Source organism: Phyllostomus discolor, chromosome X (assembly GCF_004126475.2).
Source record: "Phyllostomus discolor isolate MPI-MPIP mPhyDis1 chromosome X, mPhyDis1.pri.v3, whole genome shotgun sequence".
NCBI classification, from domain to species: domain Eukaryota; kingdom Metazoa; phylum Chordata; class Mammalia; order Chiroptera; family Phyllostomidae; genus Phyllostomus; species Phyllostomus discolor.
Genome location: NC_050198.1, coordinates 60,965,045 through 60,991,047, shown reverse-complemented (window position 1 = coordinate 60,991,047; position 26,003 = coordinate 60,965,045). Strand labels below are relative to the sequence as shown.

General features: G+C 39.0%; 2 protein-coding genes across 3 annotated transcripts in view; one reads left to right on the top strand and one right to left on the bottom strand.

Annotated features, from left to right (window-relative positions):
- Positions 1 to 9,357: 9,357 nt before the first annotated feature.
- Positions 9,358 to 15,759, bottom strand: TSPAN6 (tetraspanin 6). 2 transcript variants are annotated; one of them, XM_028523122.2, is made up of 8 exons: positions 15,544 to 15,757; positions 14,377 to 14,565; positions 14,010 to 14,084; positions 12,992 to 13,090; positions 12,392 to 12,526; positions 11,963 to 12,046; positions 10,413 to 10,517; positions 9,358 to 9,574 (listed from the first exon to the last, which is right to left on the bottom strand). In XM_028523122.2, the coding sequence occupies exons 1-7, from the start codon at positions 15,628 to 15,630 to the stop codon at positions 10,449 to 10,451; spliced, it is 738 nt and encodes a 245-aa protein (XP_028378923.1). In that variant the 5' UTR covers positions 15,631 to 15,757; the 3' UTR covers positions 9,358 to 9,574; positions 10,413 to 10,448. The 2 variants fall into 2 exon arrangements, with proteins under 2 accessions (XP_028378923.1, XP_035873017.1); XM_036017124.1 differs by lacking the exon at positions 14,010 to 14,084 and having other exon boundaries at positions 15,544 to 15,759.
- Positions 15,760 to 22,877: 7,118 nt separating this feature from the next.
- The window catches only part of SRPX2 (sushi repeat containing protein X-linked 2), a 40,198-nt gene continuing 37,072 nt past the window's right edge, over positions 22,878 to 26,003 (top strand). Inside the window, exons 1-2 of the mRNA XM_028523056.2 lie at positions 22,878 to 23,198; positions 24,882 to 25,099. Of these exons, the coding sequence (XP_028378857.1) occupies positions 25,018 to 25,099 (82 nt within the window). The 5' untranslated portion in view covers positions 22,878 to 23,198; positions 24,882 to 25,017. The remainder of the gene's footprint in view (positions 23,199 to 24,881; positions 25,100 to 26,003) is intronic.

Here is a 26,003-nt window from a genome sequence, read left to right as displayed (position 1 = left end):
TGCCATTGTTTGCAGATGACATCATAATATACATAGAAAACCCTGTAGACCACTCCAAAATACTACTCAACCTAATAAGTGAATTGGCAAAGCAGCAGGATATAAAGTCAATATTTAGAAATTGAAGGCATCTTTGTATACCAACAATGAAATATCAGAAACAGAGATCAGAAAAAATCCCATTTGCTATAGCAAAAACAAAAATAAAGTAACTAGGAATAAACCTAACCAAGGGAGTAAAAGGTTTGTACTCAGAAAACTACACAACACTGAGGGAAGAAATTAAGGAAGACACAAATAAATGAAAGCGTATACCATGTTCATGGATTGGAATAATTAACATCATCAAAATGTCCATACTACCCAAAGCAATTTATAAATGGAACACAATCCCTATTAAAATACCAATGACATATTTCACAGATACAGAACAAATATTTCAAAAATTTATATGGAACCATAAAAGACCCCAAATAGCTGCAGCAATTTTGAGAAAGAAGGACAAAGTAGGATGGCTCACAATACCTGATATCAAACTATATTACAGTGTTGTGAACCACCCTGCCTGGTTTCAGAAGCTGTAATCCCCCCATGGCTAAGGCTGAGTAAGAGACCTTGGGACCATGAGCCACTAAGGAGACAAAGTTTTTCTCCCTGGCAGGGGCGCTGCCTCTGCCCCTTTTACTTCACCCTGCCTGGCCCCCAGTGCATGATTGGTTAGGCAATGATGGGTAAGATTCCTCAAGGGAAGGACGACCTAAGACAGGCATGATCACGGGGAGCCCCCAGGGAAGGACTGGGAGACTATAGCAAAAGGGGGTGACGGGCCCTCACCCCTCATCTTTGACATAGGCTGAGTCCTCATTTTATCTGCAAGAAGTCTCCTAATTTCTTGGCTGCCTTACTTCCCTTGCCTGACTTAAGCTAGAAACAATGACAGAGGGTGGTGCAGCTCTGTGCTAGAAAGGGCAGGTTCCCCTGGCTGATCAGGCCTAAGAAAGAATCCATAAAATCCTGCTGAAACCTGCTTTGCTAAGAATGATCTCAATTTTCTGATAAGGGTCCGAACAGGAAATGAGTTTCTTCCCCAAAGTTTTGTAGACCTTTAGCTAACAGACCCTGACTCAGAATAAGCCCTCATACTTCTTTGTATGTTATCTATTGTTTGATCCTTACTGCCTGACAATGATTAAGGAGTTTTACTTGTATTCCTGTGCAAATTGAATCCAATAAAAGCCAGTTGAGGAAAAGGCTCTTGGCCCTTCTCCTTTGAGAGAACAGCCACCTTTCTTCCCCAAGAAGATCATGTCTTGGTAGACTTATTCTCATTCATGGTGAACAGGGGGCTCTGCAGACAAAGCTCCCCCACATTATAGGGCCGATGTATTCAAAACAGCCTGGTACTGGCATGAGAAAAGGTACATAGACCAATGGGACAGAATAGAAAGCCCAGAAATAAACCCCAGTCTCTGTGGTCAATTAATATTCAATAAAGGGGACAGAAAAATAAAATGGAGTACAAATAGCCCATTTAACTAATGTTGTTGGTTATCTGTACAACTACATGCAAAAAAATGAAATTAAGCCACCAACTTATACCAATACACCAAAATAAACTCAAGTTAGATAAAAGACTTAAATATACCCATGACACCATAAAAGTCCTAGAGGAAAACATAGGCAGGAAAATCTGACATATTCCACACAGGAACATCTTCACTGATATGTCCCTAGAGCAAGGGACATAAATGAAAGAAAAAACAAATGGGACTTCATCAAAATAACAAGCTTCTGCATGACTAGAGAATACATCAGCAAAATAAAAAGGAATCCAACCATTAGGGAAAACATATTTGCCAATGATACCTTGGACAATGGTTTATCTCCAAAATATACAAAGAACACACACAACTCCACTCCAGGGAGCCAAACAACCCAATTTAAAAATGGGCTAAGTACTTTAACTCACGCTTCTCCAAGGAAGAAATATGGAGGGCCCAGAAACATATGAAAGAATGTTCAGCATCATTAGCCATCAGAGATGCAAATTAAAACCACAGTGAGATACCACTTCACACCAGTCAGAATGGCCATGATAAACAAATTAACAAACAACAAGTTCTGATGAGGTTGTGGAGAAAAGAGAACCCTAGTACATTGTCGGTGGGAATGCAGACTGGTGCAGACACTGTGGGAAACAGTATGCAATGTCCTCAAAAACTAACAATGGAACTGCATTTTGACTTGGCAATTCCACTGCTAGCATTATCCCCTAAGAATCCTGAAGCACTGGTTCAAAAGACCCTATGCACCTCAATGTTCATAGCAGAGCAATTTACAATAGTCAAGTGCTGGAAGCAACCTAAGTGCCCATCAGTAAATGAGTGGATCAAAAAACAGTGGTACATCTACACAATGGAATATCATGCAGCACAATGAAGACAGGAACTCCTACCCTTCCTGACAGCATGGATGGAACTGGAGAGCATTATGCTATTGAAGTAAGCCAGGCAGTGAAAGAGAAATACCATATAATCTCACCTATAAGTGGGAGATAATAAACAATATAAACAAGCAAGCAAAATAGAACCAGACATTGAAATAAAATACAAACTAACATTAAGCAGAGGGGAAGTTGGAGAGGGGTTATGGGGGAAAGGAGGGGAAGGGTCATTAAGGAAAATGTATAAAGGACCCATGGACATAGCCAAAGGGGGGTAAGGGTAAGAGTTGGAGGTGGGGGTAGGTAGTGTTGGGGAAAGTGGTGGCAGGACAATGTAGGCAACTATACTTGAATAAGAATTTAAAAAATTATCCCTGGCTGGTGTAGCTCAGTGGATTGAGTGCGGGCTGCGAACCAAAGTGTTGCAGGTTCCATTGCCAGTCAGGGTACATGCCTGGGTTGCAGGCCATGACCCCCAGCAACCGCACATTGATGTCCCTCTCCCTCTCTCTCTCTCTCTCTCTCTCTCTCTCTCTCTCTCTCTCTCTCTCTCTCTTTCTCCCTCCCTTCCCTCTCTAAAAATAAATAAATAAAATATTTTTAAAAAGAATTTAAAAAATCAAAAAAATAAAAATCTCATTAACAACTCCATAAAGAAAGAATCAAAAAACGTTAGGCTTTTTAAAAGCATATGTTATTGATTGGGCTATTACAGTTCTCCCATTCTTTATTCCCCTTTATTCCCCTCTGCCCAGTACCCTCATTCCCTCCAGCATTTCCTCCACCTTAGTTCATGTCCGTGGATCAAACGTATAAGATCTTTGGATCCTCCATTTCCTACACTATTGTTAACATCCCCATCTACTTTGTACCTACCATTTATGTTTCTTATTCCCTGTACCTCTTCCCCCATTCTCTCCCCTATCTCTCCCCATTGATAATCCTCCGTGTGATGTCTAGCTGTGTGATTTTATTCCTGTTCTAGTTTTTTGCTTAGTTTGCTTTTGTTTTTGTTTTTTGGGGTTCAGTTGTTGATAGTTGTGAGTTTGTTGTCATTTTATTAATCATAGTTTTGACCTTCTTCTTAAATAAGTCCCTTTAACATTTCATATAATAAGGACTTGGTGATGATGAACCCCTTTAACTCAACCTTATCTGGGAAGCACTTTATCTGGCCTTCCATTCTAAATGAGAGCTTTGCTACATAATCTTGGATGTAGGTCCTTGCTTTTCATGACTTTGAATACTTCTTTCCATCTCCTTCTTGCCTGTAAGGTTTCTTTTGAGAAATCTGCTGATAGTCTTATGGACACTCCTTTGTAGGTAACTGTCTCCTTTTCTCTTACTGCTTTAAAGATTCTCTCCTTATCTCTAATCTTTGGAAATTTAATTATGATATGTCTTGGTGTGTTTCTCTTTGGGTCCAACTTCTTTGGGACTCTCTTAGTGTCCTGGGCTTGAATGTCTACTTCCTTCACTAGATTGGGGAAGCTTTCTTTCATTATTTTTTGAAGTAAGTTTTCAATTTCTTGCTCTTCCTCTTCTTCTTTGGGCACTCCTATGATTCAGATATTGGAACATTTGAAGTTGTCCCAGAAGTTCCTAAGCCTCTCCTCATTTTTTTGAGTTCTTGTTTCTTCATTCTGTTCTGGTTTAATGTTTATTTATTCCTTGTGTTTCAAATAATTGATTTGATTCCTGGTTACCTTCCCTTCACTGTTTGTTCCCTATGTGTTTTTCTTTATTTTACTTTGTACAGCCTTCATTTCTTCCTTTAGTTTATGGCCATACTCAATTATTTTTGTGAGCTACCTGCTTACCAGTGTTTTGAACTCTGCATCTGATAGATTGAGCTATCTCCTCATCGCTTAGTTCTTTCTGGAGTTTCCTGTTCTTTCATTTGGGCCATATTTCTTTGACATACCTGTTATTTTTTAAGGGTTGGAGCCTTAGGTATTCACTAGGGTGAGTCAAACCACTTCACTGTGTCATGGCACTGTATGTGGGGGAGGGGTCATAGAGGAAACAATGTGGATTTTTCGACTCTGGTCCCACTTTCAAGAGACTGGAAGTTCATCCTGCCACCATACCCCCCACCAGTTTTTACTGCCAGAGTTTGAGGCTTTATCTTTGAGGCACTGGAATCCTGCTTTGCATGGTCTGTCTCGCTCACCAGTTGTTCCTCCCACTTTATCCACATGTGAATGTCGGACCATTCAGTCCACTAGTCATTGCCTTGCCATGAATCCTCTCCACCCCCAGCTGCCTATATCTATCAGTCTGGATGAATGCTTCTTCTTTAACTCTTTGGTTGTCAGACTTCCATGCAGTTTAAGTTTCTGGCTGTTCTGGTTGCTTTTTGTTTTTAAAGTGGCTGTTTCCTTCTTTTGTTCATGCAAGGAGGCAAAGTGTATCTATGCCTCTATCTTGGCCAGAACTCCTAGAATGTTAGGCTTTTGGGTGTGATTTGGGCAGGGGGAGAAATACAAGCAAGCCACTATGGCCATCACACAACTAAATTGTCCAGCTAGAGAGCAAGGGTTTATGCCTGGTGACCATCTGCATTTAATTCCTCCAAAATTAGCATAGCCTAAGAACAGAAAGCTGAACACAACCCTTTGGAGACAGCCACACTTGAAAAGTAGGAGGAAATTCAAACAGCAAAATAAACCAGAAAGAGCAGTAAAAGGGAAGAAAAGCAGAATGTTACAAGGCCATAACAAGGAACAAAATAAGAATCTTAAATGGTGTCAAATGCAGTGAGTTCAGAAAAGAGAAATGGCAAAAAGTGATTTGATTAGGAGGAAGTTAGCAGTGGTTTCTGAGGTTAAGTGGTTTCTAACTGGGCAGGTGGTTTCTGTGGTGGCTTATGTGGAGTAAGATATTTAGATGAACAATTTATTTCACACAGAACATGAAGAGCCATTATAATTAGATTCACTCACTCATTCATCTACTTCATTAACATTTGAATGTGCTCTTACAAGTGCCTAACTGTACTAAGTTCCATGGGGTAGAGATACCTAATAAAAAGCCATAATTAAGTCACTCTGGCTTCTGTCTCACAAGGAATCTGGATGAAGTTGTAGACCAATGACCTAAAAATGTTAGTCTCATTTCCCTGTAGCTGTTTCAGTTGATGTATTCTTTTATGAAATATCAGCCTTTTGTTTTCTTCTATGAATTAAAAAAAGTTGGGTTAGCCACTTCACAGGCAAAGTTTGCTGCCTCAAAGGGGAGCAAACTAAAAAATCAAACCTCAATGTATCTTATGCATGCTAGGGAAAAGCAGAGATGCTATTTATACTGTTAGTGTTTTTCTACAAGTACAAAAAAGAAAAATACCCACACAGAAGAGTCCAAAGGAACAGTAATTCCCTCATTTTCATAAAAATGCATATATTATTTTACTTCTCATAATTTAATTGGTTGTATTGGCCGAATCACTAGCAGAGTACCAACTTGGATTCTGGCAGGAGGTGAAATACATCATGTCTCAAAGAATCCTGTGTGAGCTCTCAAGAAAAACAGAAATGGCATTTATACTTTGTATTAGGTATTTATTTCCATAAAACTTGGTGCCTAGAACATATACCCAACCCTTTATAGGAATAGGCCAAAGCTGCCAAGATTTCCCCACTTTAAGAAAATATACCCATGGAGCTCTGCTTCTGAAAGCAGAGTTCAGAGCTGCCTTGCCAAGCAACCTGATGCCTAGAGTGAGACAACCCACAGAATACCTTTGGCACACTGAAGGTGGAGGTGAATTTTACAAACAAGTATGCACATGCACACAATGGCTATAAGGGACTTCTACAACTAAACAATGAAATAAACCTACCTTAAAAATAAATACATCAACCTACTTTAAGGGTGATATGTGGTGCTTTTTCTCTTTCTACATTCCATATTTTTACTTTTTTTTTTCTTTTTGATAATGAGGGAGAACTTTTAACTTAAAAAAGCTACTTAAAGAAAACTTTAAAAGGTTTTTCTAGGTCATCTTAGTGAAAAATCCCAATTGGAAAAGTGCTCTAATTATCCTTTAAATATTTTCTTCTTTAGCTTCATTAATTCTGTCAACCCATTGGTTGCAACTGAACAGCAACAGGAAATTGGTGTTTGGTGGCAACTGAACAGCAACAAGAAATCCCAGTTTGGGTTGTGGTGAAGAAGGAAACTTTATTCAGTGAAAATGGTTCAATTGTAATAGCAGCATGGCCAGCACAGCTTTGGAACAGCTCAATAGTGTTACAGTTCAATTATGAAACAGCATAGCTATGGAACAACATGAGTGTGAGGTGACTGTGGGATGAGGTAGCCCTGGGACAAGGCAGCCCTGGGTAGAGGTTCCTCTTCCGTTAGACCACTCTGCTCTGTTCTGTCTGCTGTTTTCCATTACACTTTGTGCAGGCCTGCACCTGCTTGCTCTGGCATGTCTTAGGTGTTTCAGCAACAGCTGAGGAAATGCAGTCTTTTATCTTCAGTGGAAGGGGAAAGTATGCTCTCCAAGCCAGAGGGGAGCTGACATATAAACATAAGTCCCCATCCCTGGTTCCTTATGGGTCTTTCCTCATGCAAATGACGACCATTAAGTCTTCCACTTTGATTGGCCTAAAAGGCACTGTTCTGATTTATCATAATGGAGCCACTCTGATTGGTCAGTAAAGATGCTGATGGGGATACAGCAGTACAACTCTGACTGGACAGGGTTGAAATACACTTCCAGAAACTCTTTTATAAGGGCTGGTTCAGATGTCAAGTATAAGCAGGCAGCTCATACAGGCTTCCTCTCCCTAAAGGGAGAAGGGCTGTTTAGAAACAGCTTCTAGCCTCTGCTTTTAAATTTGAGCCTGGTTAGATACCAGGAGCTATGAATTGGTATCTTCTTTCTCAGTGTCCACAAGTCTAACAGCCAAAAAATCTAATTTACTGCATTTGGGGAGCCCCTGTTTTCAACTATTTTATCACTTCCCCTTATGTCAAAAGTCACCTACCTCATCAAGTGTTTTAATGAACAATATCCTCTTTCTGCAGTAACTCCAAGCATTTAAAAACATGTACTTGAAAGTTATTATCTTAACTAGTAGCTAGTAGTTTTTGTCTACTTTATAACTATGATTAACTCACTCCTTACTATCAAGGACTGTGAGGATGTATAGCCATCAGAGATGAGCTAGGTTCTAATAGATGTACAAAGAAACCCAAAACCAAAGAAAGAACTCCATTTATAGTCAAGTTTTAAAAGTTTTCTTATTACCCTGAAGGTACTGGTTAAATCTATCCAACTTCTTAAAGCGAATTATACAAGAAAAAAGTCTGAGCTCTGGGAGAATGCTAAGAATTTGCTATTTCATAACAAGGAGTGTAATCCTTTCACAGGGAGTAGGTTTTTATAAACAGAGACATTACTTGTATGTGGTTTTATTATTTTTATTAACTTTATTGGGGTGACATTGGTTAATATCATATAAGGTTCAAGTAGAATATTATAAGTGAAGTAAGTCAGAAATGGTAAAGAACCATACAATTTCACTTATAGGTGGGACATAAAACTGAAGGCAACAAATGAACAAACAAATATCATAGATGCAGACAATAGACAATACTATGGACATTTTTTGAAAATCCTTACCTGAGGATATGTTTATTGCTTTGAGGGAGAAGAAAGGAGACAGAGAGAAGCATCTATCTGTTGCCTCTTGTACATGCTCCCACCAGGGATAAAATATGCAAACTATGTATGTCCCCTGACTGGGAATCAAACCTGCAGCCTTTTGGTGTATGGAACAATGCTCCAACCAAACAAGCCACCCAGCCAGGGTGGGACATTAACTTTTTTTAAAGAGGTAATCTATAGCTCAGTTTTACACTGCGTATCTAAAACTTTACTCTAAGTAGAAATACAGGGCTTAGCTGTCTCAATGGAAAACAATCATTCGGCAGATTTTCTTTTTCAAACAAATATTGATTAATTGATTCCAGAGAAAGAGGAAGGGGGAGGAAGGAAAGTTGGGGAAGAGAGAGAAAGAAATGAGAGAATGAGAGAGAGAGAGAGAGAGAGAGAGAGAGAAATTGATGCGAGAGATACATTGATCAGCTGCCTCCCACACGTGCCCCAACCAGGGACTGAAACCACAATCTGAGCATTAAGCATTTGCCCTGACTGGGAATCGAACTCCCAACCTTTTCATTTATAGGATGACACTGCAACTAACTGAGTCACACCAGCCTGGACTCCAGCAGATTTTCTAAAAGTGAATTTAAGTATGATAATTTTAGAGGAAAACAATATTTATTGTGTAAAAGTTTTATATTTATTTATTAATCAAAGGCACAAACCCAAACTAAGCTTAAGTTGACTATAACATTGACAATTAAGTCATATCAACTTGGTAAGGAAATATGAGCTAAATGAAGCTAATGAAAATAAGTTGCTTTAAATTTCTCAGGAAAACACAGTAATTCCAATATCATTAGTTAGAACCTTTCGAATGACAGAAGAAATATAAACATCACTAGAAAAACCTTAACTTGGAGGCAAAGAAATGTAAACTGTAAGTATGCTATTATCTGATATGTCACAGACCACTGGTAGTGCCATTTAGTCTTGGGTACCTTAGGTCAGAGACCCTTACTACCATCTGGCAACTCTGATGGGTTCCATCCAACTCCTGACCAGAATTAAATTGCACAATGTCACTCTGTGCCTATCAGCAGAACAGAGAGAGACTAATCAAAACATTTTAACTTCTTGACACAAATTATGCAATCAAAGTACACAACCTTAACTGGGAAGGAGCTAGTTTGAAGGGGGTCAATTTCCCATTTTATAACAGTGCATCAAAATAGAATATCCAGTGTCTTTCAAAGCCCCTACATTGAGGAAAACAAAAACCAAGAGAAACACAGCATTGTTTCATTTAAAATTTACTAGCTCTTTCAGCATTTCAGAGTGATAAGGGAGTTTCAATGACCTTACATGATGAATGGGACAAAAGGGAGACTTATAACATATTGAACAAATGTCTAGATTGTATCAGACTATTGGTGTAGATTTTTTGTTTATGGGTAATTAGTCAGTTTTCCAATCAGGTGATCCAGTAGTTCACAGTGGGGAATATAAATGTCCTAAAATTAAAGAAAAAAAGTTAATTTACTTGTAACCTAAATTTCAATATCTGTATTCACTTCCACACATTCTAATCGATTCTACTAATGAAGAACTTCATGTGTTCCCAGTCAGGGGCTCAATTAAAATGTGAAGCATGCCCTATGGATTAATCGAGCCAGCAACAGTCCTCACATTTTACCACTCGAATACTGAAGTTACTAAAACACACATTTCCCCAAAATCTGGTTCCTGTTTAGGCTAGATGCATTTATGGCTCTAAAAATAGTCCACCAGATGACTGTGATTATGAGAACTAGGTCAGAGACTAGGGGAACCCTGGCTGGTGTAGCTCAGTGGATTGAGCACGGGCTGTGAACCAAAGCATCGCAGGTTCAATTGCCAGTCAGGGCACATGCCTGGGTTGCAGGCCATGGCCCCCAGCAACTGCACATTAATGTTTCTCTCTCTCTTTCTTTCTCCCTCCCTTCCCTCTCTAAAAATAAATAAATAAAATCTTTAAAAAAGACTAGGGGAAATGCTACTATTAGTCAAGAGCAGAGTGTGATTGCCAAGGAACCCTATTTTTCTTCACACTAGGTTCAAATTTGTTAGAAAGTGGACCACTTAGGATCTTGAGGCTGGGCACGTGTAGGTAATCCCAAAAAGGCTAATCTATATTTTCTGGCTATGCCTTGTATTTAGAGGCCTGAGCTGCCTATGTGGGACTAACACAGTACCAATAAGATTTGAAGGCATTACTAGACCAGACCTTATGGCAAACTTACTCCATCCATCACATACACAGGCTGAAGCAAACACCAAGACTGACAGAGCTAAGGACCAAAATAAATGTACCTTAAAGTTGTAGAGGAGTAAGCCGTGTAACATTGGTTACACTATCTCATACTGGTTATTTGTTATAGCTCGAGAGAGGCAGTAGGCAAGAAAGATTCCAATCAGCTGCAAATAAAATTTAAGTTAAATTAAATATACACGGCAAAGAGCTTAAAGATCTCGGGGTGTAGGTACAGTCTCCTTCACTTCTAATTCATTAATGATTTACTTCCTGAAGTTTTACTAAACAGCTATGTTTGCTACTCTGTAGCACCTAGATCATAGTCAACCAATATAAATGCAGGTTTACTACTACTGTGACCTGAAATTTCAGAACTATCACTGACAAAAAAATCACTGAAGGAAAATTCTAAATGTCACAAATTTGAGGAAACCTTTCTTATTCTTCATCTCAGTTATCAGAACAAAAACAGTGTGGCTTAGAATAAGTATCTTATCCAGTAAACTCTCCATCTGTGAGGACAGAGATTTTCTTGGAGGGTCTAGAGAGTGTTGCAATGCTGGCAATGTTATGTAATACCTCTTCAGTCCAATAAGGTTGCCACTAACCACTTGTGGCTTTTCAACTTCAAATAGGGCTTAGAGTAAATGAAGAAACAAATATTAAATTTCATTTAATAACTAGAAACTTTAAAAGGTGGTTAGTGGCTATTTTATTAGACAGTGGAGATTCAGACATAGCTATGTCTGTTACTTTAGAAATATATTGAGATTAGACTTTATCAAAATGTTTTTAGTCTTACCTTCACAATGTTTAATGGGAAAAACTTTATCCCTAAAAAAAATTGTCTAGAGCCACAATATGGACTTTTCATGCTACTGTGAGACATAGCAAAACTCAAGAAATACAACTGGATCCACAATATAGCATCTACCCAAAAGATAGACACATATTGAGTGTGGGGTTATATGATCAAATTTTAATAGGCTGGGACTTATATGCAACTCATCAGGCAGTTGCAGCCCAGGGGGAAAAAAAGATTCTATTAATGTTTTAAAATCTTGACTGACTGCAGAGCAAAGCAAGGTTCCCATCTATTTCATGTTTTGTTTAATGAACTGTGATATTAGTAAGTTGCCATAACTAAAGGGTGCCAGATTTTTCTCCAATTAACTGCTTTCAATATATTTATACTGGTAGAAGTTAATTTTAAGCCTCGCTTTTTGTAGTTTCAAGGCATGACTGCCCATGGTAAAAAGAATAGGTTAAATGGGAATAAAAACCTAGAGAACTTCATAATTGTGGAAAACAATGTAGAAAAATAAAAGATCCAAGACATGAAAAGTATGAAATGAAAAAAGCAAACCATTCCTTCTCAAATATGGTAAATATAGACCCCATCACAAATGATTTACTATATGTTTCATATACAACATAAAAGTATTTCTATACTGTGATGAGCAACTGAGAGTTTTGTGAAAATGTAATTTCTCTGAAAATGCCTGTACTGTCCAGGGCCCTAAAGCAAAAACTTAAAGCCTTCAAAGAAGAAATCTTCTAGCTGACACCTATAAAAGTGATGAAATAGTTCCTAAATACAAGGATTTACCTGAAAGCAAGCAACTCCAAAGGAAATTCCAGCAACCACTCCCATTTCTGATTCTATAATGGTCATGACCTTTATAAAACAACCCTAATGGGAGAGGAAAAAACCATTAAGTACAGCACAAACATAACATTTGCATCATACATCTCTGCAAAAAGATGACAAATCCTGTCTCTTTTCAAGCATTTTAAAAGGAGGTTTTGACAGAAGTTTAAGGAATAGAAGTTTCACTTTTTAGATTACACATTTAAAAAATGTTTCTTGCTAATTATATGAACTCAAGTCACAAATTTTCTGAGTTTCAGTTTCCTCATTTACTCAATGAGAATAATACCTGCCCTATTTCAGATTATGTGTATTGAGTAAAAATTAAAAATTAAGTCAACTCTGTATTCAGTTAGTATCTACAAAAATTTTTTAAAGGCTCCTTACTTCATTGTTTACTTTATCAGGATCTCTCTGAGGAGAACAATCTTCAAGTTTGCAGCAGCTCTTGGGAAATCCTTTTTCTAAGTAATAATTAGTGTCCTTCCAATCTCCAAAGTTGGTGGCACCACAACAATGCAACTGAAAAATCCCAACAAAAACATTGATACTTCACATTATAACTTTGTAGTCAAACATTTAACCTATCATCTTAGATTACAATTTGTGTTCAAGACATTTATTATATTTAATGATATTTTGTGTGGCTATCCTCAATTATAATTTGAAACATGAGCACTTGTTTTAAACACCAAATGTTTCTAACATTTTTGGACTGGCCTTACTTTCCTGCTATTGTTGGTGATCCCCTCCCATGATGTCAGCAGGGAGTGAAAGTTTCACATGTGAGAATGATTAGGAGAAAATGGGGATATGTCCCTTAGTATCATTATACTCTTCTTTCCAGGGACATGTCTCCATTCTTTCCTAATCTAAGATTATAAGAGTATAGGACAAGTGGACAATACCTACTAGCCAGGACCCTATCCTCCTCTCTCAGGGGACAAGAAATGTGTTCTCCTCTTGGGAAGCTACCACCCCACTTACCGTATTTTGAATCTTGTCTACTGCATCACTTCTATAATCTCCTGTAGCATTATACTGCTTTAAAGCTTTCTCATAATTATTCTTAAAGCTGTTCTTAATCTACAGCAAAGAAACACAAGGACAGTAAACAAAGATTCTAAAAAAGTTCTTTTAATTTCTAGGTCAAATAAGAAATTCCTACATTTTGAGGGGGGAATGCAGACAACTGTACTTGAACAATAAAATTTAAAAAAGAAATTCCTACATCTGGCCAATGGTCATATCTTTGACAGCAGTAATATGCATGGTAATTAACTTATATGGTCCAATCCTGTCCTCCAAGGGATATAGTTTAGCTGAGTGCATTACTAAGCAAAACACTGCAATAAAAGATGATAAGCATCACAAGTACAAAGTGCTGTGGGAACATGTATTTATTCAAGTGGCAGCTCTATACTGCTGTATCCCCCAGCCCCCAATCTTTATCCAATTTAAACAGTATAAATTTGATACCTATGGAATTTTTAAGCTACAGAACCTTACTTTGGGAGACTATACTACCAGTTTGTGAAATGCTTTCATTGATGAGCCTTCACTGCTCACTGAATCATTTCCTAACCCCAGGCTTAACAGAGTAGAACACTGATTTCTAATTCAATATTAAGATTTTCATGATTGTATTAAGTATATCTAATCTTCTCTGTGTGGCATAAGTGGAGAGGGTATCAATTTTGTGTTTTAAACAATTTCCTATCAAAGTTATAAATTGTATTATTTCCACTTTAATAGATACTTACACACAGAAAAATGACTAAAAATACATGTGATTATGGGTACCTTTAATTTTGTTCTGGTAATTGTTAGTGTTCACAGTTTTCTATGTCTTCTTTTATATTAAAAGTGGGCTAGATTTTTATAAGAAAGCCATTACAGGTTGCAAATTAAAGCTTTAAACACAGCTGTAAGTGAGTTTTAAACTAGTAAAAGCTGTCTTTAACTCTGTGACTTAATCCCTTTTATCTCCCAAACTCAGGCTTACCTCATGTCTGAAAACAAAACCTACGATGGCAGCCACCAGTTCAACCAAAAAAATGAGAGTTAGAAACATTGCATACTGCAGGATAAAAAGAAAGTCCAAGTCAGCATAAATAAGATACATCACAGCTGCAAAGGAAGTCAAAGGGGAAAAATGGTTTGTTCAGTCTGCGTGGTTTTTTTTGTTGAAAAGGACAGGGAAAACACAATAAAAGTGGTAATTAGCAGCTGAACTATTACTTGGTAAGTTTTCATAAGGAACAAGAAAATTCTTAAAAGGCCATGGCCAGTTCCAAGAAACAAAGCCTACAAAATACATGTAAAATTTGTCAGGAATCAAGATTCAATTCTAAGCAAAATTAAGGACTCACCAGTTTTAGCATCCACGTAGAAGCTCGGCAGGTAGCAAAACAGCCGAAGGTGCCCAAAAGAATGATGACAGTGCCAGTGCCAATGAGCACGAAGGGAACATTGGTGGCCTTCTCATTTAAAAGAGAAAAATAATTCTCCAGGCTCACCTTGCCCCAAATGCCAATGGCAAGAAGAATTACACCAGTGATCTATGCAGGAAATCAGAGAATATAAAGTTATACACTGTATACTGAAAGTTATATATTGTATATTCAAGCCACAAACCACTCAGTATGTAAGAAATAATAGGTGTGACAAATGACTTAACAGTGTGTGGCCACAGATCTGTGGTTGGGATATGGCAGACAAGGTGGGTCATAGAGGCGGATACAAAGAGGATCTGCACACAAGGACAGGCCTTGATAAAGCCACACGCTACACCATCAGGTAGCCCAGGTAGCCAGGGTGAAGCCTGGGGCAACTAGAGAAGGCACCTTAATAAAATCCTTAAACTTCTGTTTGTTTTTTGGAAACACAAGCCCAGAGCATATTTGCCCTAGGGACCAAAACTTTCATAGCTATTTTACTACCGCCTTAGGAAACCTTCCTGGAGGAAAAACGTTTTTATGAATTCCAGAACCTCTCCCCTTCCCCCAAGTTTAGAAAGATGAGGTATAGTACACAAAAGCAAGCCAAGGACAGACGGGCGGGAGTGGGGCCATTACCACACTTACGAAATACTCCCCTCTTAAGAGGGGAGGGGGTAGGAGGAGTGGGAGAGAGAAAGAAGTGAGACAGAGACACTATTGTGCAAGCAAGCTCTCAGGCTTGCCAGGCCAGCCCGGCCTCTCTAATGGTCCAGGGACACCATCTGCGTACTCTGGGGGGGTTAACTCCCTTCCTCGCACCTACCCCACCCTCTGACCCCGCAATGCAAGGCACATCTGGGTCTCAGTTCAGCCTACCAGTCGCCGTCGTCCCGCACCCCGATCCTGATGCAGACGAGATGCCGGAGCTGGAACCCAAGCAACTCATCGCCAGCACTGGATTCCCACAACAACCTTCTCTCAAACCTCTCCACCCCGTGTGTCCTTTCGAACCCCGGATATAAGCTCCCTCCGCTCAAGTTCACAACCCCAATCCAAGCCCAGGATCCCCTCCGATTCCCGGAGGCCTCCGTCTCTCACCCAGAAGATTAAAGTGTAGATCAGAAGGACACTCTTGAAACAAGTAATGACTGGTTTAGTATGCAGTCTCCGAGACCGGGACGCCATGACTAGCCCTCAACCCTACCCAGTCGCGCAGGGCGAGCAGAACACAGAGAGCAAGATGTGGAGTCCCCGAGTCTCTCCGGAAACTGCCGAAAACTTACGAGCGTTCACAGCTGGTGATAGCTGGCAACACTACTGAGTTTTCTAGAGGGTGGAGTCCAGGAGGCTATCCGGAAAGTGACGAAAATTTCTGAGCTCCCTCTGCCGAAGGCTGCTGAAAATTATGTGCAAAGGTTGTAGCGTCGGGAATTTCTTACATCTTTCAGCGGACCTTGCCTCCTTTTTTCTACTAAGAATCTTTCCCGCCCCCTGCCTGTCCTCCACCCTTATAAATTTGAATTGTTTCTGTCACCCGCAGCACCCGCGCTCTGAGATTCTGCCTTATCGGCCACTAAAGCCCTAGAAGGAAGGAAAGGAATAAAAAGAGGTTAAAAGTAACTTAATTACACTGTATTACATGGCAAAATACCCACAAGAAATATATTTCCAAAGGGAACAAAGTGGACTGCAAATCTGTAAGTACAATCACACGTTTTTGAGACAAAACTGAAGGGAAAAGTGTAATTTACTTGAGTGGAGGGATTAGGCTGATTTCTTTCTCATTTGTTTTGTGCTTCTCAAATTTTTAAAAATATTTTATTTATTTATTTTTAGAGAGAGGAAGAGAAGGAGAAAGAGAGAGAAACATCAATGTGTGGTTACCTCTCATACCCCCTACTGGAGAGGTGGCCTGCAACCCAGGCATGTGCCCTGACTGGGAATCGAACTGGAGTCCCTTTGTTTCACAGGCCAGCAATCAGTCCACTGACTCACACCAGCCAAGGCTTTGTGTATGTGTGTGCTCTTCAATTTTTTAACATTGTTTTATGCAGTAGGTAGAAGCCATAAAAATGAATAAATTGTGGGAAATGATAACTTGTTGAAAAAATTCCAAGGTAGGTATGACAGATTGATAATAAAGTTTAGAATTTCCTCTTCTTACTTATCCTTGAAGTATGTAATTGGAAAGTTGAGGGATGTTTAAAAGTAATTGATGCTGAAATATAAGTTCTGCTATTAGCTGCAAACTTTTAAAAAGGAAAGGTGCTACAGAGAATGTCAGGTAAATGTAACCCCTTTTAAAATGTTACCATAAAACTGAAAGGCACTGTATATTCCAGTTCCAGGTTCTTCAGATTAAGAACCAGCTGATCACAAAAAGGCTGAAATCTAAGGTCACTCGGCTAAGAGCAAAACAAAAACTAGAGATTACTGTGCTAGTATTATTTTTCCTTTTAAATCATGTGTGTGGGTAGCTCCATGTTCCCATGTTCCCATCATGAACAGGTAGGTCTATATTGTTACAGCACAGAATATGTACCAAGGTCTGGTTTCTCAACTAAAGAGTAAACTCCTTGAGAGCAGAAACTGAGAGTCTAGTGAGGATGTGTTATTTCTAGAGGGATGGGATTAGAAGAACATATCAGTTGCATATCCAACCCATTATATCATCATTGACAAAAGCTTAACATCATAAATGAGCATTTAGTAGTATCACTATGGCAAATAAAGTCTTGCATTGTGAAAGAGAGGTAAATGCCAAAGCTTTTCGCTTGAAACCTTGCTTTAAACATATACCACAGAACCAAAAAACAGGAAAGTTCCATTGACTTGGTCACACAGAGCTTCCCTGTGCTTTGAATATTGACCTAGGACCAGTTCCTTTTAGCATCATGCCAGATGTCTGAGGTCTAAGAGAGCAACTATTGGAGAATGAATTATTGCACTGCCAGGCTTTACACTAAAATTTTATCCTAAAATTTAAAAAGCCTAACATATAAATGAATGGAGGGGATGGGTAAATAATACAACTATACTCCTGTTAGCACTGAAACAAGGTCGTCAGGAAATAGAGCATATGTCAAATTTTCAATTACCACATATGTCATAGCTACAGGAAATGAGGTTTGAGAGGGCCTAAGTATATTAAAAGCTTTCTTCTGAAACTAGATAACACTCTTCTAGAGGTTCTCCTATTAAAACAAACAAATATCAAGGGAAGTCTTGCTAACTCTTTGTCATCTTAAATGGAAGTTTCCTCTGAAATTTAGGCTTGTACTGTGTCCTGCAAGAGATTTGCAATGTAAGCTCCAGAGCAAAGAAACATTTCTGTGGTTGAAGAAAAAACAAAATAGTCAAAGCAAAAGCTACATCTGATTTCCAAAAATGTGTTGATTTTCTTCCTCTCCCTTCCTCTGCCACTCACAACGCTGCTTTGTTTGAATAAGTCAGTGCCAAATTAAACCACAAGATGACATGGAATTTAATATTCCTATGTCCACAACACCTTGCACCCCTGCCTCCCATGCTGCTATATCCCCCTCCCCCCTGCCATGCCATCAAACCCAGAAATTCAATTTAGTTCAAATTTAGGCCTGGGTTTGGGTCCAAACACAGACCATAAAGGCATTTAATCACATTTAAGGCAATGTAAGAAGTAATTCTCTAGGTCAGAAAATAAGTTTATTCTTTCAAGTATTAATGATGACTGCAATATTGAGTCTTGACTATGTACCAAACACAGTTGCTAAGCACTCAACACTTGTCACCTCATGCATACATCACAAAAGCTGTTACTATGAGGTCAAAACTACTACTGGCAGCAGTTTACAGATGTGGAAACAGGTTCAGAGAGGCTAAGTAACTTGCCTAGGACTAAGTCCTGCCAACTTCAGTTTCCCTCATTAGAAACAGGGCCCACTCAGTGATGAGACATAGCTATCATTGTGCAATTGTCTGGGCTGAGAATAACCTTACTAATGACTGCTGTACTAAGACATTTAGCCACGAACAAGATCTCTTTAGAGCCCCTGAAGTACAAGGACCTCAATCATTTCCCCAATTTTGCCTTGTATTTGAAGTTTTTTTGTTGAGTTTTACTTTTGCTTTTATTCCAATAGCCCAAATGCCTAAAAAGTTACCCTGCCCATCCCAGAGTGGTGTGTAGAGAGTTCAATACATTTTCTGATATAACCTCTTAATTTCTCCTTCTTCCTGATTACAAAAAAACACATATTTGATACTGAAAATGTAGGAAAAAAAGGAAAATGTGTTTTAACTATTGTTGCTGCTTGTTTTACATTCAATATTTAGTAGGTATTTTTGTTCCTTTCCAATTAACTTCTTGTAACCTGGGAGATTAGGCACTTAAACTATGCTCCCTCTAACAAATATGATATCACTAATTTCCTACTGCTTTTCCAACATTAAGTGTCTGTTCCACAATAGATACAGTATGTTTAGCTCCCTAATACATAAGATATTCCCTATCCTCTTCCCATCTCCAACCTCACTCAAAATTTCTGCCCCCTACTCAAGTACTTAGGGTTCAACTCAAGCCCAACTCAAAGAGAGTGTCCTTCTTCCACCCCGCAACAAAACCTCCCACTCCCTCAGGACCTCACGTTCTCCCCTGTTCCCACCTCTCCTTACCACCACTCCCCCACCCCAACCCCCACTCCCCACTATCCCTCCTTCTCCCCTACTTCTTAACCCCCCACACAATACTCATACTCTGACCATTCATATTAACTCAGACTCTTAATTACTACAGTACCTGATACTCGCTTTCTTCTCTGCTTACCTGTTTCATATCCTGCTGTCTACATGTTCAGACACTATTTGAAGAGCCAGTGTGGCAGGCTAATTTTCCCCTTTTATACTCTCCCCAACACCTTAGGAAACAATGCTCAATTGATGAGCTTGTTTGATGCTCAGCCAATCCCTGTTGAGCTTACTGGTCATGGCTGATCTGTAAGGCTAATCATTTAATAGTGACTCAAGGTTTGATTAATTAAATTATATTAAAGCCTAAATGTCTATGCCATCCCAGTATGACACTGCTATAAAACAGAAAAATTAAGTGGAGCTGCTGTGTAATATCTTGGACCATTACTGCACTCTGTCTTAGAAACCAGTAAAAAGACATAAACCATTTCACTCACAATACATCATATCTCTTATTCTTGTAATGACATTCACCCTTTTGATTTTCTAATACTTTTTCTAGTATCCTTTCAATTACTTTTGGCTAAATGCCTATCATAAAGTTTTAAAGCACCCTCTACCTATTAAAACCTAATTTTACATTACTGCCATTGGATAAACATCATTTAAACACACAATTTAAACATCATTATTTAAATAGATAATTCATATGTACAGTTTTAAAAAGTAGTTTCCTAAACAGAAATATCTTTTTATAGCCATTGCTTCTTATGCATTTTCATTATTTTTTTCTCTGAAATTCTCTTCTATGTCTATTTGAGACACATAGAAATGAGAAATACTCTTGAATGGTATTAAAATTCACAATTCCATGTCAATTTGCTTTAATCCATTTTCTATGAAACCTTGTTTCTAGTCTAGCCTTGTTAAGCTTTGCTGAGATCTCAGCAAGGCAATCTGTTAGGAAATAATATTTCTTAAAGCTATCTGATTGGCCCTGGCTGGTGTGTCTCAGCGGACTGAGTGCCAGCCTGCGAACCAAAGGCTCGCCGGTTCAATTCCCAGTCAGGGCATATGTCTGGGTTGCAGGCCAGGTCCCCAGTGGTGGGCACATGAGAGGCAACCACACGTTGATGTTTCTCTCCCTCTCTTTCTCCCTTCCTTACCTTCTCTCTAAAAATAAATAAATAACATATTTTTAAAAACTATCTTATTGACTTCTGAGTGGCTTCATATTAAAAGTCTTGTAGTTGAAAATGATACTGAACTTCAGGAACTTTAAGAAATTGATATTTATATGTATCAGTGTTGTCAGTCTCTGTGTCTTTGTCTCACCTTCCTAATCAAATGATGTGGACACGTGTTTTATTTAACTGTATCTTTACAGTGTCTAACACAGTGTTATTCGCACATAGTACATGCTTAATGAATGTTGGTTTTTAAAAATTAACCCCACCTATTTTGGATAAGCTCTTTGTATATATTATGCTTCACAGAATACTGTCTCTCTTATCTGATTTTATCTCCTTTGTTTTCCCTATGATTTCCATATTCTTCCCTGTTCACCTTCTTCTTTAACCTCTCTCTGCTAGCTATCTGTCCTGCTCCTTCCAGCTCTAATTGGGATGTGAGATCTTATGCAACATCCTCATCCTAGCATGTGCTAGGGTCTGTGTCTGGTGCTGGTGAAATGAAGAAGACCCTATACACAGTCTAGTGGGGAACAGAGTAAAATTTGAGATTAACAAACTAGTATATATAGTATAGAACAGAGATTATTAGAAGTGAACAATAAGTGTGATAAATCCTATGACTGAGACATGTACACAGTGATGTGATAGAAAAGGAATTTGAAGTAAACCAGCTCTGGCTGAGTTTGGTCGAGAGCAACTTCTGAGCAGCAAAGAAAATATGGTTTTCACACACCAGGAAAGGAGGGAAAGGAATGCAAGGTAGAGAAAATATGTCTGTACAAAAGCACTGAAGTGTGAAAGGAAGAGCAAGTAGTTCTGTATGTCCAGAATGACAAGTCATGGGGTAAATATTTAAAACTAAGGTGAGGATATAGGTGGAGTATTCTTGTGAAGGATTTGGAATGCCCTGCTAAGAGTTCAGTGTGTACTCTGCCAAGAGAGAGCCAGTGAAAGGGTTTTTCTTTTTTGTTTGTTTGTTTTTAGGGAGAAAACAACTATGGTAAAATTTATTATTCCTTCTCTCTCTCTCTCTCTCTCTCTCTCTCTCTCTCACACACACACACACACACACACACACACACATTTAATAGATTCACTATTTTCTAACACATATTAAGTGAACACATTTTGACCTCAAGGGCCCTACAATCTAGCCCTACCCTATTCATTCAACTTTGTTTCCTACCACTCCCCCGAACCTTCTAACCAGTTAGCCCAGACCTCTCTGACCTAACAGTAAGCTTTTGTTTATGTCATTTACCTTTCCAGAGAGCATACAAAGGACTGCCTCTTCCCACAGAGTGCTTAGAGAGTCCTCACAGTCTATACCACACATTTTGAAACTTTATGTGATCTTGTATTATTTTCTAATTATTTGTGTCCCCCTTCCTTCCTCTACTAAACATAAACCTTCTGGAAGCTGGAGAGTAAGCTCCTTAAGATCAAGGCTCGGAGTTCTTACTACTATTCCCCCAGGTCTTAGGTGATAGTAGATGCCTAATGAACGTTACTTCCCTAAGCATGAACAATTGTAATCAACATTTTTGTTGAATGTATGTCTCCTCCATTACATAGGAACAAGAACTTTTGCCTTTTTTGTTCACTGATGTTTCTCAAGTACCTAGAAGAGTGTGTGGTACATACTAGATGCTCAATAAATATTTGTTAAATTAATTATGGATTAAGATGTCAGGGATTTTTGTCCATCAACCACTCTTAACACAGTAGATGCTTGATAAATTTATTGAATAAATGAGACCAAGATCATATCTTCCACTTCATTATACCACTATCACTATTGAATACATGGTAGACATACAATACATACTTATGGTTTGTGGATTGGAAATGAAACAGGCTTGCTACTAAATTTTTGTTCTCATAAGCACAATTCTTCTCTTCATAACTTAAAAGTGGTTACAAATTTTCTTGCACATACAGGGAATAAACCCTTTCTACAGCACTTAAAATCATTTCTACACAACCATTGATTTCTCAAGGACATAAATGTCAAGTCTGAGGGGAAGGAGAACGTAAAGAGTTGGCCTGAACTATGATAGAATAGTTTCATTACCAGATACTAAAAAGAAAGCTTGTTTAGTGAAGAGAAACATATACCTCCATCACAGGTCACTGGGAAACAGCTTAGCAATGGCTATAACCTTGTAGGTTTGCTTAAACAGCCTTCAGCTAAAGCCTCTCAAAACATGCTTTCCCTTCACTCTTATTATAGGAAACTAGCCTTTATTCTTCTTGATGTTTGTTGTAAACGACATAATCTTATCAAAAACTGAAGTCCATAGAAGTTAGTCAATTGGTGCTAGGGTTTCAAAGTGTGTTTGACCCTATACATATGGATGACAAGGCAATTAAGAAATTACAGGGAAGTCTCCAGGAAATGTCAGAGTCAGCTATGTTCTCTTCTTCTTGGAGTTTGGGGAATTCCTTTTAATTCAATCTTGATGTCATGCTGAGTCATAAAAGACGTGTTTTTCAGTGCGCCACATGTCTCTGGAGGCCCCTTAGCCAGGCTGTTAGTCTTTACTATAAGCACGGGCATGGGGCCAGCGCCATTCACACTTTCCCCTGTTCTGCAGCAGACTGACGGAGTTCCTCTAATCCTTGTGTTTCTTTTCCCCAACCTCTCTAAAACACTTCTCTGAGGGAGAAACAGCTATATCTTGGGAGCTAATATAGCTTTAAGGAAAAATTTGGCAGATGCGGATGTCCTAACATCTGGGCAGTTTTAACAGAATCCCGGAGGCCCAGACAGACCACGAGTCACTCCTTCTAGGAGTGTGAAAGTAGAAGTTTTTTCGACTGATGAAAGAAGCAGAGAGGACGGAGAAAGAACCAGGAGAGAAAGAGAGAGCAGAAAAAACTATAAAACAGGTAAGATCTGCTGCTTAATCCCTCTATACTACACTACCCCTACTTCACAACCATGGTGGGTAATGAGACCCATGACTTGGGCAACATGGATGAGGGTGAAGAGGGAGAAAGAAGTTCTTTTATGAAACTGAGTCATATGCTGCTTTTCATTTGAGCTGTGACCTGCCTGCAGGCACAGGTTCCCACCACCTTCCAGATGCTCAGCAGAAGGATGGCTGACTCCCGTGAGTCAAATTTTCATCCTAAACTTGTGAAGAAGATGGGCAGGGAAGTGGTCACAGTCTCAGGGCACCAGGTCTGGAAAAGAAAGCTCTTGCTCCTGAACCAAGGAATTGCATTGAGGCTGCATGTGGGAGGCATGGTCAGTGATTAGTTTATCTCGCTGTTCATTTTCCTGAATTTCTCTTTAAATTCTTTCTCATTTTTTTGTTCTCTCTTTCTGCCTGTATCTCTTTCCTTCAGCTCTGGCATATTACTTTTCTTTCTAGCTTCCTTCTCACATCTTTTCACTTTCCTTGCCTCCCTCACTTGCTTTCACTTTTTCTCTACCCTGCTTCCTTCCCACTGTTTAGAGAAAATCTGTAGTTAAGTAGCAATAAATTGCTACTTAAATGAATTTGTGCTATTTTTGGGCTTCTCATGTCCCTTTCGGACTCTGGCCAGAATCTGCCATCTTTTTGCTTCTCCATTTCTGAGACTGACTTCTCTCTGAGCATGCCATTTCATTGAAAGTATGTGGGTGTAAAGGTGCTTGCTGAAAAGTCCAGTGGCTGGTTTATACCAATGGGCAGCAAGTTTTTATACTGTCATTTATGAGGTATTTACCTACTGGGAAACATGAAACTGAAATCCCATTAAAGTGAGGACAGAACAGGAAATAATAGGGCAATTGGAACTTGCTCACCCTCTCCTCACATACTTCAGTATGTTCTTCCCAACCTCACTTGACTTCCTGCTGGCTCAGCAGGGTAAAATTAGAAAGTTAGGTTGAACTCTTCAGCCAAAAGCCACTACCAAACCACTAAGCTTCAAAAACCAAATATAAGAAAATTACAAGGGTATAGTTACTGACTAAAGATAAGAGGTATCCAGTCCTGTCCAATACAAAATTGGTAATAATAACTAATAAACTAATATATATTGATTTTCCCTATGTGCTAGGAAATATTGTACTCTATGAGGTAGATACTATTATTATTCTCATTTTTATAGATGAGTAAGCTGAGGCTCAGAGAAGTTAAACACTGCCCAAGGTCTCATAGCTAGTAGAAACAGAATTGGATACATATTGAGATGTGTATAACTTCAGTGTTCAAGTTTAATGTATACAGGCTAGTGCTTTCCCAGATTAGCAGTTAAGAAAAAACAGCTAAATGGATTAAATGACCAACTGGCAGTTTTTAGATCACAGATTTTCATCTTGATTCTATATGACTGTATGTTGGTCCGTTCTTGGTCTTGGTACCTCAGTGTCCCTCTCTATAACTTGGACCATGGAATATTCGCATCTAATCTCATCAGAGTCAATTGAGAATTGATTGTTTTACATCATCTTCCTTCTGGGAAGAAAAAAAGACCATGTATAACAAATAGAGTCTTGCTATTCTATAAAGTGAAGATTCTTACAAAAGGGGGATAGTAACAGGAATTCGTGAATTTAAAAATCTCTCTTCTTCCTTGCAGATTCCACATTTCTGCTTCCTCTCACTTTTGGAAGCTAACTGATGGCCAATTTATGAAATTTATTTTCCTTTGCCCTGGTACTTCTGGCCACCTACTCCTATTCTTACCTCCCTAATAATCTCTGCTCCTTAAAAGGATGGCTGGTCAAATAACTCAAAGAGGAGCTCTCTCTCTGCTGCTCTTCCTTGCTCCAGCAGTGACACCAACATGGTATACAGGTAAGTTCTAGGAGCTGTAGCCCATTATTTCCAGGGCTGAGACCAAGTCTTGGGGAAGGAGTTAGACTGCAATGAGAGACACTTAAGTTAGATAACAAGACCTATTCCCAACAACAAAAATGGTTAAACATTTCAACAGGATACCAAGGAAGGCTTTTGAGGCAAACTAACAACAGATATTTAAAAATAGGCTACACCAGCTAAAAATGAGAAAGTTGGACTACATGAATTTTGAAGCCATTGTCCTCATGTGCTTCTGCACTTAGCTTCCTACCTCCCTCCCTTTGTCTCACCCCCAGGCCTTATTTATAGGGTGAGATTTGTATAGCCCCTTTGTGCCAGAAATATTAACAACAATACAGATTGCATTGTATCAAACAGGAATTTTCCAGTTTCTTCTGGCTTGTTCCTCACCTCAGAAGGGATAGATAGTTCTGAATTCCTGAATGTTTTATCCTTTGCCCCTAGAGACATAGGGAGCTGAAGAGCACAAACTCAGTGAGGGGAAGGAAGAGGGGAGGGGTGGAATGATGGAAGGATAATGAGGGGGCAGACAGAGGTTTCTGATGGAGCCCAGCTGGCATTCCAAGTGCTAAGAATATTCTGTGGCCTGCACTGTCTGCCCTTATGGGTACTGGGGGGGGGGGGGGGCGGTGGGAGTAGGGAGAGACAGGCCCAACCAATGTAATTAGGAAAATATCCAGAGATGAGTAAATAACAAACTGCTTTCATCACAGCCACAGTCAATGCAGCTAAAAGTTTCCACATGCCCTGAGCTCCTGGTGGGGGCCTTTGGCAATAGCTCTTGTTTGTCTAGAACAGCTACATGAAGCTTTCAAACAAATATGCAAGCTTCTTCTTCTCTTTGGTTTAACCTGGCTTTGTAGGGGGTAAAACACAAGGG